This window comes from Eleginops maclovinus, chromosome 12, assembly GCF_036324505.1.
Source record: "Eleginops maclovinus isolate JMC-PN-2008 ecotype Puerto Natales chromosome 12, JC_Emac_rtc_rv5, whole genome shotgun sequence".
In the NCBI taxonomy this organism is placed as follows: Eukaryota; Metazoa; Chordata; class Actinopteri; order Perciformes; family Eleginopidae; genus Eleginops; species Eleginops maclovinus.
This window is the reverse complement of record NC_086360.1, coordinates 12,018,484-12,037,648: the sequence shown is the minus strand read 5'-3', so window position 1 is coordinate 12,037,648 and position 19,165 is coordinate 12,018,484. Positions and strand designations below refer to the sequence as shown.

General features: G+C 42.4%; 1 protein-coding gene across 1 annotated transcript in view; it reads left to right on the top strand.

The window, feature by feature from the left end:
• LOC134874214 (rho guanine nucleotide exchange factor 28-like) overlaps window positions 1–19,165 on the top strand; it is a 34,935-nt gene that overhangs the window by 12,291 nt on the left and 3,479 nt on the right. Inside the window, 23 exon segments of the mRNA XM_063898267.1 lie at window positions 288–360; window positions 7,745–7,866; window positions 8,014–8,036; window positions 8,038–8,397; window positions 8,984–9,158; window positions 9,634–9,745; window positions 9,963–10,043; window positions 10,940–10,982; window positions 12,578–12,701; window positions 13,463–13,607; window positions 13,873–13,928; window positions 14,673–14,730; window positions 15,306–15,429; window positions 15,692–15,822; window positions 15,932–16,072; window positions 16,406–16,656; window positions 16,735–16,860; window positions 16,964–17,081; window positions 17,547–17,801; window positions 17,887–17,963; window positions 18,062–18,240; window positions 18,361–18,458; window positions 18,576–18,758. Of these exon segments, the coding sequence (XP_063754337.1) occupies window positions 288–360; window positions 7,745–7,866; window positions 8,014–8,036; window positions 8,038–8,397; window positions 8,984–9,158; window positions 9,634–9,745; window positions 9,963–10,043; window positions 10,940–10,982; window positions 12,578–12,701; window positions 13,463–13,607; window positions 13,873–13,928; window positions 14,673–14,730; window positions 15,306–15,429; window positions 15,692–15,822; window positions 15,932–16,072; window positions 16,406–16,656; window positions 16,735–16,860; window positions 16,964–17,081; window positions 17,547–17,801; window positions 17,887–17,963; window positions 18,062–18,240; window positions 18,361–18,458; window positions 18,576–18,758 (3,055 nt within the window).

Sequence of the window (19,165 nt, the reverse complement as noted above, 5' to 3'; positions counted from 1 at the left end):
AGAGGACTTATTTAACCGGTCCGGGGGAGCCAGAATCCTTGTCGGTTGCAAGGGGATCAAATACTAATTTCCCTCCATTAAACACAAATCAATGTATATCTTTTTTATAATGTACATTTTTAGATTTATTTTTGGTATTTTATCTCTCACTGTTAAAATAGACCTACCAATAAAAGTATAGACTGTTCATTTTGTAAGTGGGTAAACTTACAAAATCGGCAGGGGATCAAATACTTATTATTCTCTTCACTGTATGTGCTGTTTGCTGAAAGCTTCTGTTTGTCCAGGACTACGAGGAGCTGCTGATGTTTTGCTTGCATGAAGAGGACGAGGTGGACGACCCATCACAGTTTGACTCTGGTAAAGATTTTATTTTTAACATCTTTTAAAACTTCCCTCAGCGCAAGGTTACTTTCTCAGAAGCCTGTTTTTAGGTATGGTTTTAATTTTAGAGCTTGCGGTGCCTCAGCTGTAGATCCTGTTTTGAGCAGACTAAAACTGATCACTGTTGGTTTAGATGGTGTTATATTCATAGGAGTCGCTTCTAATCATTAAACGAGTCCATCTGCAGGAACCATTTCCTTTCCTGAACAGAACTTGGAACCTAAAACATGACCACGGCTGTTCACCATTCCCACAGACTGTACGATCAGATTTCAGCCCCCTGACTTCTTTTGAGCCCCTCCTCTCTGGAGTTTTTAGAGTCATGTCACTCTGTGTTTGCAGTGATGGTGGCACTAAGAAGGAATCTTGATAATCCGAAATGTAGAGAACAATGCCGAGTCACCCTCTTCCCAACAGCACTGACATGGGGGACAGGTGTGAATGCCAAATGTGGGGCTTAAAGTTCTGCTTCTGCACGGGAAGGGAATGATTTTAAGGAGTGGGGACATCCAGCGGGTTAATAATTGGCTTGTATTGCTGCAGAGCGGACTGATGCCTCAGTGTAAGAATGTTGTGGTTATAAGCTGAGGCTTCAGGCTTTATAACACTTGGCACTGGACATCTGCAATCTGAACTTCCTGTGGCTAGTGTTGTTTTCCATGCTATATGGTTTAGCCATTTTGTTCTCTGTGTGTATTTATGAATGTGTGTGTTTGTTGGCTAGTTTAGGATTTTCATATTTTCTGGTCTGTGTAGACTGCGCGCCTGTGACCTCGATTGGTCCCTTCAAAGGCTTTATTGTGGTTCAGACCAATAAGGCTGACCCATAAATCCTATTTCTCCTCAGTTTCCTCTTACTGCCATATTTTTAAAAAGACTCAGAGTGACTCAGGTTTTATACATGTGATTCTTCCAGGATTACAATGCTCATTTGACCCTTGAGGAATTAAAGTTCTTCATTAGACATTTCTAATCTGTCAGGGATAACGAAGGACCAGCAGGTTTGCGATTCCAGACTGTTTTTATCGTTGAGCTTATGCGTCATCAAATAGACAGACAGAGCTTATATAGCCAGAGCTTCAGCAGGGGATGAGGAATTTTGAGCATAGCTGTCATTTTCCCCCTGTCTTCTTGATGTCAGCTCTTTCCTCTCTCCACTTCAAATCACGGTAAATTAACTTACATGAGCAAAATAAAATGCAGTTTTGCCACAACAGGTTGTTAACAGTTCAAAATCAAAGTGTAAAAGTTAAAAACTTTTGATAGTAGAAAAGTTTCTCACACTTGTCTTCCATGCTTCCGCCTCCCTCCGCTTCTCCCCACCACTGCCCTCCTAATGCCCCCAAAATCCAAACACCCCACCCAAAACACACCCTTGCCCCCAAATACCTTCATACACACACAAACAGAAAGACTTATGCACCCATGCCCCAGGTCCCATCCTCCCAGGTCAGCATTTTGATGTGAGTTTAGAGAACAAACAGCAAACGCCACTTCATCCTGAGGAGTTCTCCTCTACTCAGCTGAAGAGAGAGGAAGGAGGGCGATATGTGTGTGTGTGTGTTGTCAGTTTTAGTGTGCATTTGAGAGGGAGAAGGCAGTGAGGAAGAGTGCTCTGAAGGGGGCAAGGGTATGGGGAAGTGAAAAAAAAAGCTGAATTGGGGTTGCCAAGGCTGTGCTGAATGCAGTTTTCCAGCTTGTTGAGATCCCCATGGAGAGCAGAGTAGAGGAGTGGGAGAATGGTGTGTGTGTGTGTGTGTGTGTGTGTGTGTGTGTGTGTGTGTGTGTGTGTGTGTGTGTGTGTGTGTGTGTGTGTGTGTGTGTGTGTGTGTGTGTGTGTATTAGTTGGGAAGAGAGAGAGAAAGGGATTTATGATATGGATAGTTTGGCAGGGTGACAACAGACGATGAGAGACACGCCAGCAACGCTAACAAGAGTCTGCGACCCCGGCTGAGGGATCTAATTGGAGAACGGAAAAAAGGATTAAACCTCACACAGACCCCACAAAGGCAGCATTAATGTTCAGCAGTACAGTGCCAACACCCCTCCTCATTTGCACACACACACACACACACACACACACACACACACACACACACACACACACACACACACACACACACACACACACACACACACACACACACAACGTTATAGTCTCAGTGTACCTCTGTTTGTCTCCTCTGCATATATTTGGCCTACCAAACCCATGATCACCCCCCTTTCTCGTTTTTTTTTTATCACATTCCTTCATTTATGTGCATTTTAAACCCATGTTTGGCATCTCCCAAAGTACCATTGTCTGATTTGTCTCTTAAATCCGCTTCATTATCCTTTTCTGTCACATTCACCACCTCTAGCTAAACTTACTTTTATCCCTGCTGCTGCCAATGGAGTACTGTACTCCTGCAAGTTGGCAAGAGGAGAAAAAAGGAGGGGGGAAACCCAAAGAAAAAACAGCAGCAGCTCTCACTGCTGTCTCCATGGTGAGGCTGCTGACCTGGCAGACTGCCCCCTCCACACACTCCGGAGCCCTTTCCCCCTCATTCTGGCTTTGACATGCTATAATATAAAGGAAGACAATGGAGTGATCAAGAAGGACTCTCTTTAGATGCATATATTCAGGGTGTATGTCTTGTACCTTGGAGTGTGGCATCTCTCCGAGGCAATCATGAACTCACAGGGTTAATGATTCCTCCCGGCTCTAAGACTCACCTCCCCTATGCTGTCTGCCCTCGTGTTTGTCTTCGCTGTAGGTCCTGAAATCACTCCTATGTTTGACTTTGTCGCTCTCTGTTTCTCTCCTTCTTTCAGTCACTCTTTCCGGCAGTCAATACACTCCTCCCCCCTGTTCCTGTCAGCATGTGTTGATCTCTCTCCCTCTCCCCTGTACTCTGTTGGTAGATGAGTGACTGTGGGGGACAGAGGAAGACTTGTTGGAACAGATTTGAAAAGAGCAATCAGAAAGATGGGAATGAGTTTTATAGAGAGAAAACTTTAGAAAGGATCAGAGGGAGAAGACAGAGTTGTATCCCAACTCTGTTAGACAGTTGGTGCAAAGTTGTTGAGGGGGAAGGGGAGGACCTTAGGGGGAGGGGTGGCTGGGGGAGACAGAGGGGAACATGCTGGCTCACTGCTGAAGTGTCAGAGTGTCTACAGCGGGGCTCGGGAAAAAGTAGAGTGAATGCTGCAGCTAGTTCACTCTATGTTCAGCCTCTGGGAAATGGATGTAAACTGAGGCACTGCTTAATTATTTATGTAACACCTTGAGCCGTTTGGATAAAGATTACCTTGAAGATAGCAAATCATGGATTCTGATTCGGACTCTCCTTTCAACTACTCCTGGCCCTCTTTTCCTAAGATGAGGATGCGCAGGAAGACGGGCAAAAAAGGTAAGGATGAGTGGTACTGTAAACTACAGATGTGGAAATCATTTATTGATTTCCAGAAGCTTTTTCCTCCTGTCACAGGGACAGTTAGGTTGCCATTGGATGTATGACCCCTTAAAGTTGACACTTTCTCCTTGATTCAAAATTAGTCTAAAAGTGCCTGCTCTAAGACTTGCTGCAGTCTTTGGCATACATTAGATGCATGTGCATTGATGTCATAAAGAAAGCAGCTTACTTGGAAACTCAAAGACTGTGTAGTTTTCCTCATTTCAGTCACAACTCTTTTCTTAAAGCTACATCATGTTAAGAATGGCAAATGGAAAACTTTACCACAGACTTTTCTCTGTGGAACAATACAGTTAAAATTAGACTGTTGCCATTACACATTCGTATTCACAGGCCTCCTGTGCAGCAGCGAGACAATCGGAGTGAGATAACTGCAAGTTTGCCGGTGATGTAACCTGATACCTGACAGTATGTTGGGGAATGTCAGATGTCCACTCGAAGCTGATTGAGTGGTTTGGAGCTTTCGACATCTTCACTCCACACAGTTGTGTGCATATGGGAGCGCCCGCTGAGGAGTCGAGGCTTCATGTGACTGCTGGGGTCTATGAGGTGCAAAAAAAAGGCCCAGTGCTTAATATGTATCTGCATGTACCTCACTGTGCTCAGGCACCTGCAGTTGATGATCCTAATCAGTTTTTGTTTATGTGTCACTGAAGTGTCATTGAAGTGTTTATCACAGTTTATTGTCACACGTTGAGAAACCAAATTCATGTTAAACATGATACTTCAACTTGTATGTAGTGACCGCTGAAGTGTATGCCTAAAGTAGTGCAAAGTAATCCATAATGGTTAAACAGTTCATTGCTTGTATGCAAGTGACTACAGAATGTGTTTGTTAGAGGGAAAGAGTGAGAGAGAAACAGAGGGAAATCAAGTTACTCTCATTTATGTGTAATGGCTCGACTCCAGTGGTCTTTTTCTCATCTTTCACCATAAACCTCTGCAAGATTATCTATGTTATTGTTTCTTAATTGTGATTGACTTCTGCACATTTTAAACACACCGCCTGTCTGTGCAATGTAGCTGAAGAGTAGAAAACGGCAATATAAAAAACCCCTTTTTGTAAACTGACCATATATTTCTCATGTGGATTTAGAAATGTTTAAAAGTTTAAAATCTGAAATAAACAGCTCTGCTGTAAAAAGGCACCTGCAAAGTGAAATGTGATTTCAGGTGTTCGGAGCCATAAGTTTATTTCTCCACTCTTAAGGACTGATTGCTTTTCCCTCTGAGTTTACCTCTTCCTGGATCTCTTGGGCTCAGTGACGCACTGAGATGTAAACAACATGGGAAACGCACAATGTGATGCTTGGACTGGGATGTTTGACTGCAGGTGTCATAACTCACAGTGGGTTTATGGATTTTTGGTGGGCAATTATTTTAATGATTTAAATGGCCCTCCATCAAATAATTAGCTCTCATCTCTTACAAAGTATCCAAACTTTTGTTTTGATTCTATTAGACTCTGCTTGTTATTTTACTCTGCTCCTAACTTCTCCCAGCCCTCTCCAAAGGGACAGTTGTTTAGCGCGGTGCTTATGAAGCAACTTCATAAAAGAAGGGACGTCATGGACAAATGACCCCATTGTACCCCTAATAAACAAGCCTAGGTGTTTACGCAATTAACATTTATGATTCTCTGTTAGTCTTGAACATTTTGTTTTGCACACCAGCAGCCTCCAAAGTGGGTAAACCTTGAGAAAGAGCCCTTGTGACAGCCCTGCCTCCCCCCTCTCCATCCTGCCTTCCTCGATCTCTCTCTCCCAGGGGTGTGCATGGGTTGAAGGGTCACTCTCTGTGTTTAACTGCCCTGGTCTGGAAACCTGGCACTGACTGCTGTCTTTGTCTGGGACTCTGTAAAGCTCAGCTCTCTCTTTTTCTCTCTGCTGCTCCGGGCGCTGCTACTGTATAGGGTTGGCTCTCACTCAGGGACATGCTCTGAATATCACATCACTCCAAATATACCTTCTGTGAGCAAAATCCTACAGACTATAGCCCCCATGCACTGCTCTGCATTCCTTAAACCTCTCTAAAATGGTAACATGCGTACAGCGACCTCCGTCTCAGCTATACAGACAGCTTCTCAGGCAGAAAGATTGATTTTGTGCGGCTCTAACTTGTTAGAAATATGATCTCCATGGTCCTCAGTTACTCCCCCAGTGAACTTATGTTAAACACAGGTTGCAGCGCCTGACAGTAATGTTGCACTGAGGCTGTGTTTATGGGTCAGAGGTGTGTGAATGATCGGGCCTATGGCAGCCAGCTGTGGCTTTGGACCTGGCCCAGAACCTTTACTATTAGGCATGTCCGTCAAGTTCCTTAAGTGGGTTTGTATGAAACTGTATCTGCTTTCAAACAGCGGTTTGACCCACATCCAGAATCTGACCTAGTCTCTTGATTTGATTTTGCAGTAAAACTAATCCTACAATACACTGTAGACGGTGTAACGTGACTTTGTGTCTGCATTCAGGTTCAAACACAGTAAAATGTTTCCATGCGAAACTGAGAGGATCCAGAAGTGTTTTAAACAACAGAATAACAGGATGTTATGTTCATGTTTTCTAATGTTTTCCAGGCTTACATTACATTAATGATGCTGTTCAAGAGATACTTCATAACTTCACGATTGTTGTGGAGCGGGTTCTGTATCCTGCAGGGGTTCATGTTAAGTCTATATCTTCTCCGTATCGTTTGTTGTGGATGGAACCAGACTCATCTGGTGTCCTCATCAATGTCTGCTTGAGTCCCTGTTGCCTCTCAGATTTATTGGACTCCCTGCCTACAGGAAGCACAGCCAATTGTTGGTCTGATTTACTTTTTTGCTCTGACTCTGCGGTGCTGGCAGCTCGGAAACTATGGATAAACTATGGATCATTTTTTTTAACGAGAGATGTTGAGTCTGGGTTTTATATCTGCTTGATGAGTTTAGGTGGAAACAGCGGTGCCAAAGGCATGTTTTATCACTGCTGGCATTGTTTCAGGCATGGCTTGGCCAGGGTAAGAAGAGACTGTCATTAAGAACTTAAAAATATAACTGGGCTAATGAAGATGCCTCTTTGGATTATTCTGAAGAATACTGCACGTTTTCTACCGGTTGCTTATGTAATTAGAAGTCACTTTTTTCCAGTGAATGCTTTGCACATTGTGAAATCTCATTTTCTTTGCTTCTTTTCTAATGCATAATGCTTTCAAACCCTTGAGCCACTGAAATCTATTGCAATCTATATTCTTAGTATTTTAAAATACAGACAATGATCAGATTATCGATATATGAGCTGAATTTATGTAACAAATGTGTACTACTACTCATCTCTACCAATGTTTTCACTGTATAAAGGATTGTTTGTGTATCATTACATAGTCCAATTGAGCTATATAATTGACTGTGTTTTATGAATGTCATCAAAGGATTGTTGTAATGAATGCTGTGGCAAGTAACCTTCAGCCTACCTATAGGTTGTTTTCAAACCTGAAACACTTTCCAAGAAGTTGTGTTGTGGAGAAGCTTTGTTTGGTACAGAGCAGCGTCCCGGAGGGGGCCGTGTGTGTTTTGAGAGCAGGACTGTTTTCCCCTGTTTAAAAAGCACAAGCAGGCTGCTGCTCACAGTGCTTCTACTGTGTTGAAAAGGTTCCTCTCAATGCTACTGTGTGCTCACCGGGAGTTATTTCCACTCTCCTGCTGTATCGAAGGCAGGGTGGGGAAGAAACATGCCAACAGATGCCTGCTCACAACTCCATGCACACACATTCACGTGTGTTTGCAAGGAGACAAGCACTCATAAGGGACAATGTCATGCAACTGCCCAGGAAGTTACTTCCTGTGTTTGTGAGAAAGTTATTTGGTGTTGCTATGGAAACCAAATATATTATTGAAAAATCCTCTCTCTCTCTCTCTCTCTCTGTAGAGAAAAGCCAGTCCATAAGGGAGAGCCCGGCCCTTTCCCCGACTCTGGCTGCAGCTGCCAGACTGTCAGCGATGATACATGGCAAAGACAGGGTGTACGCTAACGCCATGCTGGTGGATCAGGTGAGGTGGCCTGTTTCATTGTGTATATACAGATATGTTCATCAGTTCTATAGTGTGTAACGTTATGTCATGAACTGGTTTATGATGTTAAATGTTCCATTACAGGAGCTACAAATCAGCCTTCACTTACTCACTCTTCTGTTTTAGGTGTTTGAAGCTGACATTAAATACCTGCTCTCCCGGGGAGGAGGAGAGGAGCCCTGCGCCACATCTTGGCAGTCCATGCTGGGACTCCTTCTCCATGACCCCCCCTGATTCAGGGAACTGTTCCCAAAACTGGCACCCGTCCTCACCCCATAATGGGGAGAGGGGAATTCAAGGCCCTGGCCTGAAGAATCACAAGGAGCCATCCCCTCGCATGTCTCCCCCGTGTTCCTTTGTTTCCTCCCCGTCTTTTCCTTCCTCCCCCCAAGCTTCTGCCTTCCGTTTGTTCGAGGGGGCACAGAGGCGTCAGACGCAGCCGTGTCTGCCAGTTTCTCCTGCTTTGAACCGCAGAGGATACAGCTTGACTGAGACGAGCCGGGGCCTGAGGTAGGACGCTTCTGCTGTAAATTATTCAATTAAAAAGCATTTAAAGTCTGAGCTATGAAATTTAAATGCAGAACTTTCAATCCGACTGCCCCATGAACTGGATGAGTTGCGTTGAAATTAGAGAACAGACTTGCTGCTTAAGGGGATTCCTTGATTCATGGAATAATAAAATCAGCGCGCCTCTCTAAAAACATTTGGTTATATTCCTGTACAAAGTATCATCCATCATCATTTCAGAAAAATCATTTCATGAGCTTTTTAGCAGTAATTGTAGTCAGTGAAGGTGCGGAAAGTGACAGGAAGCCTGGACACAATTGAGCTGTTTGTGTGTTGAAGTTGCTAAACATTCCTTCCAGTTTCCTCAGTGCTGGCAAAATGCTAAATAGTTTAAAACCTGATTAAAGATTGTACCATGATCAAGGTCATCTGCACCTATCTGTACAACATTGTGATAGTCATCATAGATCTGAATAAAGTGTTATTTCATCCATTCATTGGATGCCTAGACTTTTGCCTAATCCTGTTGACTGAAGTAGCAGCACTCTTTCACTGAATGTTGTCTGTGTGCTTATATGTATGAAAACAGTCCCAGTTTTGAGTGTGACAGTGGAGGAGAAGACATACTGGGACATTCTTACCCCTGCTCGTCTGTAAAGAAGCAGTCCATCCTGCGCTCCAGCTCAGGAAAGGAGAGGGACTCTTTCGACACATCGCCGGACTTTAACCGCACACTCTCTGACAGCACAGACACGTCCGCTAAGGTATACCATCACTAAACATGTAGTATTACACATCCAAAATGCATGGGAAATCTCGGGTGGGCAGACAGAAGGATTGCAAAGCTTACCCTTCTACTAAAACACTGCCTTTATGACTTAATTACCATCTAGACAGCAAATGTTAAAGTTTTGTTTATTATTACTGATAGACACATTAAATTGCTCAAGAGGCATGCAATACATTCTTTCATTTAATTATCAGTTAAACCATTTTTTGCTGCAGGTTTTATTCTCCTCAATATATATAAGAAGCACACTAAAACACTAAAAACTAAGTTAATGCAATATATCAGACACAACCTGCTCCACAATCATAAGTAGATAAGCTCCGTCTTTCAACAGCTCAATAATGTGAACAAAAAGGACAGACATGTTGAGTTGATCTGTTGCCGTTCACAGAATTGAACCTGCAAACTCTATCTGATCTGTACTGATCCTTTTCCTCTTCCTCACCCAGAACCCAGATGAAGCCGAAGTTCGCCTGCGCTCCTACTCCTACTCCTCCCCCAAAGCGCAGCCGTCACGGCCTCTGCTAAACCGAGACGCAACCATCACTGACCTGGCAGAAGGTGAGTGACCTTTGACCCCTCTGCCCTGTGACCTCTCTGTTCCCTGGAGCCAGCTGAATGGACACATGTGCCACATGTCTAACAGGGGGCGGGGGGACACACACCAGACAGGTGTCATAAATCAGCTGAAGCTCTATAAAGTATATGTGTGTTTAATGTCAGCTCCACTGCTCGTGTGTGAGTGCGCAGCATTGAGGCCATGCTTTGTCCTGTGTAGATGGTGCGTTCAGCAGCAGTGGTCGTTCTCTACTTCAAGCTTTATCTCTCTCTAAATCCCTCTCTCGTCTCAACCAAGTTAGTAAGTACAAGGACAGCTTCAAACGGCCCACGCTGCTGGGTGGCTGCTGAAAACATTCCAGTGTGTCTTTCTGCTCTTTCTGGTTAACCGTGGGATTAACTTGTGATCATCAAAAGCTACAGGATTAAAAGGCATGTCTTGTGTATTTAAACTTTTTATGGCCCCGTGTAATTTAAAAGTCTATTTATGCAAGATTGAGTGAAATGATTGAATTACACTTGTTTAAGGGCGACACCAAATACTGTGCTGCGCATTTCACTATGAAAGCTGTGATGTGCCTAGATGCCCCAAAATTCTGCAGCCCCTTATCTGTGGTGAGATTTAGTTTCTATTGGCGAGCTCAGCAGTCACATGGTGCAACCCACAAACCACTGTCTCAGAAAATAACATTTATTTATTAATGTTTTGAATATTTTTCACTAAAAGATCAATATCAATCAATAGCACACTTTTTCCTCAGCTTATTTTCAAGACTCCTTTATATGATGACTGACAAGCGGAGGTCTGAATATTTAAGAAACTTTTAATATCCTGGGGCTTTGGAAAGATATTCTCCATGTAACTCTTATTGATCATCCTAAGGATTTATTTTCTACTCTGAGGGATCTGCTCTGCTTTCACGTCGGTACATATTGTGTTTCCCACTTGGTGTGGCTTTTCCATCTTTGGTGTATTCTGGGATTTGGCTAAGACTAACCTCTTTGGTCTTTCTCTGTAGGTGTTTGCTGGATCCAGACTGTTTCAGGGGTTCTTGTATTTACTTCTAACATAATTCTAATTTAGGATGATGTTGTTTAACACCCTAGGCTAATTCACTTAAAATCTACAATGGTGTCTTTTTATACAGATGTATTTTTGGATACTCATTTGCCTGTCCTTGTTTCTCTACCTTACAGAGCAGAGAGCATTCAGCCTGACTGAGACTACCAGAGAAAAGAGGTAAAACCACAGTTGTGTTATTTCAGGAGTTAAAAGGAACATCACCCATTGCTCTGTTCTTCCTCCCTCTTTAGTGTTGACCAGCAGTTCGAGATTGACCAAAATGTGCCTACACATGTTTATGTGTGCGTTTTGATGTGTATGTGTATCTCCGGTATTAAACCTGTGGTCGGGGTCTGAGTGTGCAGGATGTGACATACTTCCTGTTGCAAGGCAGGGGCCAGAATACACTCTGATTGCAACCTCAAAATAACCCTGAGTAAACAGCGAAACTGGCCTGCACTCCAGGCCTCAGAAACATTTCCATAACACCTCAAGGATCCTGAATGTGTAGTATGTGCATATATGTGTTTTGAATGTAGATTTGAACAAGAGTACTAAATTAACATCTGCCTTACAATCCTACTATTTGACACATTTATCTTATTGTGTTTTCATTTCATAAAAACCCCAATCCGTATTCATTTTTGTTTCATCTCACTGCCTCATAAATGTATCATGCGCTAATACATTTTCTTTGATAATTGCCATGCTTTGCTAACAGAGGAAACATTTGAGAAGATCATATTAGTCAATTTGATTATCATATTACATCACTGCATTATTGCATTAGAAAAGATCATATTAATACAACAATATCCACAACACCAGCCTTATCCGACACTAACCATGTATTTCCTTCATAAAATGAGCATACATTCAATGTTAACAAAAGGTCGATGTTTACTAAGCATCAGCTCAAACATTATAATGTTTACTAAATCCATATGACTATCACATGTAGTCGTTTTACTTTTCCATACATCTTTATTTGACCCAGAAATGCTTTGTAGGTCATCATAGAAGCCACACATATTTTAACATTGTGAGTCTCCTGATGAGCCGACACATCAACCCGCTCTGAGGTGTGTTATATCCATGCAGGGTTTTGGGTTTCCGTAAGCGGGCCCAGTCAGCCGAGGAGGAGAACAGCGCTTCGCTCCAGCACCTCACCCTCACAGAGTTCCTCAAAGAGTACGTTTTCAGCAGAATGGCCTAGCAGCCATGCATGTGTGGCTCAACTCATTCTAACCCTGCCGTTAAACTATTCCCCGACTCAACCTATTAACCACGTGGATTCTTTGATATCTGATCTGATATGTGAATCCTCAGAAGTAGACGATATTAACTTCTTGTATGTCATGTTCCAGTACATGTTTGATGCATGTTTCTCTTCTTTATGCTGTGTCACCTTTCAGCTAAAATGTGTAATGCAACTAGTACACTAGCAATGTTTAAATAGTTGACACATTATTAATTGCATCTTGCCAAGGTCATACTATAAATAGCATCCTCTAGAGTCCATAGAGATTTCCAAGCATGCCAAGCATGTTGTTCAGAGTAATAATGTGTAGACCCGTGGTCCTGGAAGACTGTCTGGACATTCTTTTGTTCCAGCATGACACCAATGTAGCGGATTATTTAACCATACTTAGTATATTAAAACTACTGAAGTAATGAGTGTGCATGTTGGGCTTGAATGCCGAAGTCTTTTACAGTCCAAATTGATGGTAGAGTTTGTGATGTGTGCTGACTGAAATTTCACACTGAAACAGGATTGAGGATGAGGAGTGGGATAAATACATAATCCCTTCAAAGGTCGAGTCAGAGAAGTACAAAGTCAGCCGGACCTTCAGCTTCCTCAAGAGCAGGATGTCCAGCACTCGCAACAAAACCAAGGTGAGGCGACACAGTGATAGATGGGATTCCTGCTGGCTTAGATAAAAAAATACCTTCAGTTAAACCTTAGTTAAAAACAAGTTAAAGTAGGATTGCCTCCCAGAGCACTGCAGTAAAAGGTTTACCACCTCTCAGACAGGCCAGGTCAGAATTCCTTTGCTGGGTAGCCATTGTCTGTGTGCGGTGCCTTTATTTGGCCATGGAGAAAATTCCCTCTCCTCAGGTCTTAGCAACAGGACACAGTGAAAATATCTTTTACATAATGCGTATACCCCCTCCAGCCAGCATTAGGAGCCAAAACACATTCCATAGTGCGCTTTCAATCTTTTAAACACGTGTGTATGTATTCAGGAATATTTTTCCATGTGCTGTGTGTGCAAAGACATGCAATGCACACAAAAAGTCAACAAACAAACATACTCCTTCAGACTTACTGTCAAATTCATAACAAAATAAACAGAGCACTATCACACACATGCACAGAGGAATTCCCCTAATGCCCCCCTAAGGACAAAGCACCACAACAGTACCTGTCCCTATGGACTTTAATAAAGTAAATATAAAAGCTCACTCGGAGGCCCCTTTATCTCCACTAACTCCACTTTAACAGGTGTGATCAGCCAGAAGATGAACGCTGTATGTCTCTTTGTGACATATGTCTTGTTATCTCTACTCTGGTTGTTTACATGGTACTGTTGGATTATCTGCAGTTAATGCCAGTTGAATGAGTATGTTTCAAGTATTTATGACTTATGTTTCAGGTGAAGGGGAAAGAGGTGAAGGAGGGAAAGGAGAAGCCAGGAGGGGCTAACGGACACCAGTTTGTTCCTGTGTCTCCCTCCGGTCCCGCTCTCTGTGTGGCCTGTGAAAAGTCTGTTTCTGGGAAGGAGCTAATGCAGTGCTCCAGTAAGTATTCTACTGTCAGTTCCGTTGTTGTTCTACGTCCTGTGGCGGCTGAACTGTTTAGGGTTTGAGTAAATCTCTTCGCACATGCTACCTTGATGTTCTGTTTAGCAGAAGTGAGTCTTCTTCCTCTCATAACGTAAGCATTGATCATGAGGAGCAAACGGATTTGACAGCCATCTGGACTCTGAGTCCAGAGATGTGGTCATTTTGTTTATTATCAGTTGCTGATGAAATTAACTGGGATTTCATTTGTTTTTGCATGCAGGCTGTTTCCTGAATGTCCATAAAAACTGTCGAGAGTCTGTTGCTGCCTGCGGAAAGGTAACCATTAACAAAACACACTTCATTTAGTCTCAAAAACAAAAATAATTCATTATACATAGAACAACAATTTTTTTATTTGAAGGTATTTGCAAAAATGTTGTAACTTAGTTTACTTGTAGACTTTAATTCCCAATTTATCAAATACAAATCTGGAAGCGGAAAACTAAGTTCCCATTTTAAAATATTTAAAACGGGAACTTAAAATCATGGTTTGTCTACTAGCTTGCAGACTGAATCAAATGATTTCATATAGTATATCTTGGGTTTGTCAAAGTTGTTATGACCAATATTTTACAAATCTGAAACTGTCAACCTACCACGTCCAGTAATCTGAGACGCGTGCTGTGTGGCAGTAACATCCGAGGTTCAATTCCAGCTTTTGTTGCAGGTCATTCCCTCTGTCTCCGTGTGTTTCCTTTCACACTCTGCTGTGTGTCTTTAAAGGCAAAATGCCAAGAAAAAAATAAATGCTGAAGTAGAAGCAGACTTAGAGGAAGCGGGTACAACAGGAAAAATAAATTCCAACTCTTAGTGACAAAGGAACTCCTGGAATGTGTTGAACATCTCAAACTGAAGATGTAAAACAACACTATGTTGGGGGGGGGGATTTAATGTCTTTGTTAAGGTATAAATTGACTCCAGTGTTGACTGAATTTGTTGAGTTGCAAATACAACAACAACTTAATATCCCGAGGACACTCTATGATTTCCAACTGTCGATATGATCATGTGTTTCCTCAGAAGCCACAGGAGAGGAATGCAATGCTGATGAAAAGCAAGACCTTGTCTCTCCCACACAGTGAGTCAGAAATTACAGCATGCCCCCCCTTCCATAGCGTCCTCCCATGGTCTTTGATTAAGTTTTTACCTGTCCTCCCTTGTTTCTTCTGTAGTTTGTTTCTTCTGTTGTAGATTAAGAAAGCCATTGCCCCCTACTCACCCCTCTTCCCTGTTATTCTTTCCCTGGTAACGAGAAAAAAAGTTAAATTTTAATCTATCTCAGTGGGGGATCTGGCATGGATTGTGTTTGTGCATACATACAGAGGTTGAGTGTTTCTCTTGAATTGACAGGATCATGTTATTCCTGAAAGTGAAACTACTGTACGTGTCTCACCTCTCTGAATGTTCAATGTCTGATAAAAAACTGTCGAGGACCAACACAATCAGCTTCCATTACAACAATATTGTCTCAACTGTAGGCCGTATGCCAAGTTACACATTGAAAGATGAACTCCTCTTCATGGCTTTATTATTTTGTAAATGTTATATTCAGTGATTACATCAAAACAAAGCATGATGACATTATGTACTTTTTTTTGTATGGTATTTGTGTAATGGGAAACATCTGAACATTTTTCCTGGTCTCTCTTTCAGACTCTGTGAAAGAAAGCTCTCAAGCCTCAGCTTTCTCCTCTTCCTCTACACTTCCCACCACAACCAGAGAGAGGAGAGAAACAGCCCTTCTCTCCAAAAGCATCTCTATCTCTATAGACAGCAGGTAGGAACACAGTGTTAACACCGATATTTATGTGGATCCAATCCTCCAAAATGAAATCCAAATTTCAGTGAGCTTTTGTTGCATGGAAATGTATCAGGGAAACACTGAACACTTGAATAGCTTCCCACAACAAATCAGCTGGTTTCCTCTTCAGTCTCCAAATACTGAATAAATCATTGTTAAATACAGAAGTAAATAAAAACTAAGCTCTTAATCATGCCCCTCAATGGAAATCTTAAGAAACGTATTTTGTTCTGTACAGGCGACTGAGTGATGCAGCAGGGGTGGACACTGAGTGCAGTGTGACAGCTTGCACCAACAACTCATTGTCTGATGAAGGAACACCTGTCACTGCAAATCCCCCGCCAACCGAGCCGCCAATCACCACGCAGGGTGAGGGAGACAAGCCTACATCCTTACTTGTCAAACATAACATGGAGAATTACTGTGTGGATTGTGATTTTAAAAAGAATGACATTGCTCATGATGTGTGTCCGTGCAGATGCTGTTGATGCTCCTCTAATGAGCGACCTGTCAGCTGACCTGCTGGGGCTGGATGTGGAGTCATGGAGTCTGGCTGTCAGTAAGGAGTTTTGCAGGCCGCTCGACAGGCGCACCACTAAACGACAGGATGTTATTTATGGTGTGACATTTCTTCCTTATACAGAATTTCATCTGTGCATACTGTATGTGTATTTTTAAAGAAGATATTTTTTCATATAGTCAAACCTAACAGGGTGGAGCTCTAGAATAACAACAGAGGAGACTTATTTGGAATTGATATAAAATTACATATTACATCAGTAAAAATGATGATGGTTCAAGTTGGAAGCCCACAAAACTTTAGATCCATATTCATATATTTTTTTCTAGGATAGTGTTTCGGAGGTGATTTACTAAAGCAATTACGAGGCATTTCTTACTTAATATATTATACATAAGTTATGCCATCATGTACTCTTTTGCCCCGTTACAGAGCTGATGCAGACAGAGCTTCACCACATCCAAACGCTGACGGTCATGTCCGAGGTGTTCAGGAAAGGCATGCTTGAGGAGCTGCAGCTGGACTTGGACTGTGTGGCCCGGATATTTCCCTGCCTTGACCCCCTGCTGCTTTTTCACAAAAACCTCTTCGGAGCCCTGCAGGAACGCAGAGAAGCTGCAGCACAACCTGAAAACCCCCGCAATTACCTCATCCATCACATTGGAGATATACTGCTTCAGCAGGTTGGTCAAGAGGGATTCATGTACATAAACACATGCAGATACTTTTCTAAAGTCAACCTCTAATGGACCCTTACTCAGTTCTCAGATGAAAATGCTGAGAAGATGAAGCAGGTGTACGGAGAGTTCTGCAGCCATCACACCGAGGCTGTAAATCTTTTCAAAGAGCTGCAACAGCAAAACAAAAAACTGCAAAACTTTGTCAAAGTAAGCTCCTGCGTTCAGGCCTCTTGTGCTTCAAAAAAGGAGAGTAAAGTAACATTTCTTGATCGCGAATGTACTCATTTTGTGTTAACCTCTATGCTCACAGCAACAGAGCAATAACACTCTGGTCCGGCGGAGGGAGGTGCCAGAATTTATCCTGCTGGTCACTCAGCGCATCACCAAGTACCCTGTCCTGCTGGAGAGGATATTACATTACACTCAAGGTACGTTTGCTTTACTTTTTCCTTCAAAAAACCCTGTGAACTCTTACATTTTTACTTTTCTTGCAGAGGAAAGTGTCTCAAAATCCGAGTATCTGCTGTAACAATGCATATTTCATTAGTTTTGATTGAAAATGATTGCTGTCATTCTGCAAAAAGGGAAGATATTCTACATCAGATTCTCCTCTAGTCCAGTGCTGGATGATGTTGCTATTTTTAAAAGCCTGCTTGAGAGATATTTTCTTTCCATGAACTAATGGATGAAACAATCCTATATGTACATTTTTGTATTTGTAATCAGAGAGCTTACCTCTACTGAACACTTCTCTATATATACCTATGCTTTGTGAAAACTATATAAAGAGCCTCAATGTCTTTTTCATTACATTTTTTGACCTTCTGCCTCGTTGAAAAACTGGGTAAAATGTGTTTTAATGTGACCTCACTGTTAACTCTTCACCTCCACAGAGGGAGGTCAAGAACACTCTGACCTGTCGCGGGCCCTGGCTCAGATCCGCGACATCATTGCTGCGGTGGACCTCACTGTGAATAAGTATGAAAGGTGTCAGGAGCTGCAGGAAGTGCTGGCCCGGCTGGAGAACAAGAGCTTCGCCAAGCTGAAGAACAACAAGGTGTTTCGCAAACAGGATCTGCATAGCAAACACAGGGAGCTGCAATATAAAGGGCTGGTCTTCTGGAAGACTGCCACAGGGCGTCTGAAAGGTGTGTACGAGATCCTTTGTGCCACAAAATCTTCTGAGTTTAGCAGACAACCATTCTTCATTTATTTCTACTTTTGGGTTTTCAGATACTTTGGCTCTGCTGCTCACAGACGTTCTGGTTTTCCTTCAAGAGAAAGACCAACGTTTTGTATTTGCTGTAGTGGTAAGCCTCGAACACTTTGAAATGAAAGACATTATCCTGCTCTCTATACAGTTCTGTTCCTCCTTTTACATCTTCATGGGTTTTATCTGTTCTTTCAGGACCAGAAGCCTCCTGTAATCCCTTTGCAGAAGCTGATTGTTAGAGAAGTAGCCAATGAGGAGAGAGGAATGTTCCTCATCTCCGCCTCTTCAGTGGGACCAGAGATGTATGAAGTTCACACCACCACTAAAGACGAGAGGAATGCATGGATGAGACACATACGACAAGCAGTAGAGAGGTGTGTGTGTGTGTGTGTGTGTGTGTGTGTGTGTGTGTGTGTGTGTGTGTGTGTGTGTGTGTGTGTGTGTGTGTGTGTGTGTGTGTGACTCATTATCTAAACTACTGGTTTATCTTGCAGGTGTCCTGAGGAAGAGGAGGAGGAAGATCAGAGTGCTGAGACAGAGGAGGCCCGGCGAGTGGCAGAAGTGAGAGTTCAGAAGATCACCAAGTTCCAAGGTGAAAACAGTGTGTCTCTGAATGCCTATTTAATCTGTAACATATATCTTTTATATATGACATTGTTCTCTGATAGAACTATAATCAAGTCCTAACCTCTGTGTTTCTTTTTTATAGAAACCCTGTTGAATCAGGACCAGCAAATCTGCAGCAGCCTGGAGGAGAAGTTGCAGCTTTACGCTGAGCTTACAGAGTTAACCCTGTGTTCACCAGAGCCTGTACTGCAGCGTCATCTGCTGGTACAACCAGATGCCTCTGAGCCGCAGGCCTCCTCATTGCTCACTGCTGCCCTCAGAGAAGGTGACAAAGCTGCTGTGGTGCTATTGAATGCAGAGAGCTGCCTAATCGTGCTGCTTAATGTGATTGCACCACTCACATAATGTATTTATGCTGAGGGTAAATCTATTATGGTGAGCAGACTAAGTAAAGTCCATATGACACCCAACACATCTATCATTGTAGAACTTTTCTCCCCAAGTATTTCAGCCTTATTCGGGCTTTAATCCACTAAGTTAGAGAAAACTCCTGTGTTGACATGAATTTATTTTAATGAAATGAGATGCATTTCAAAGTATGTCAGTACTGCATTTTAACAATTAGATTATGAACTTTTCTTTAATAAAAATTGTCTAATATACTTCTACTTCAAAAGAATGATTCTGCATCAATATAACATTTTAGAAAACAACGTAAAAGACAACTATTAA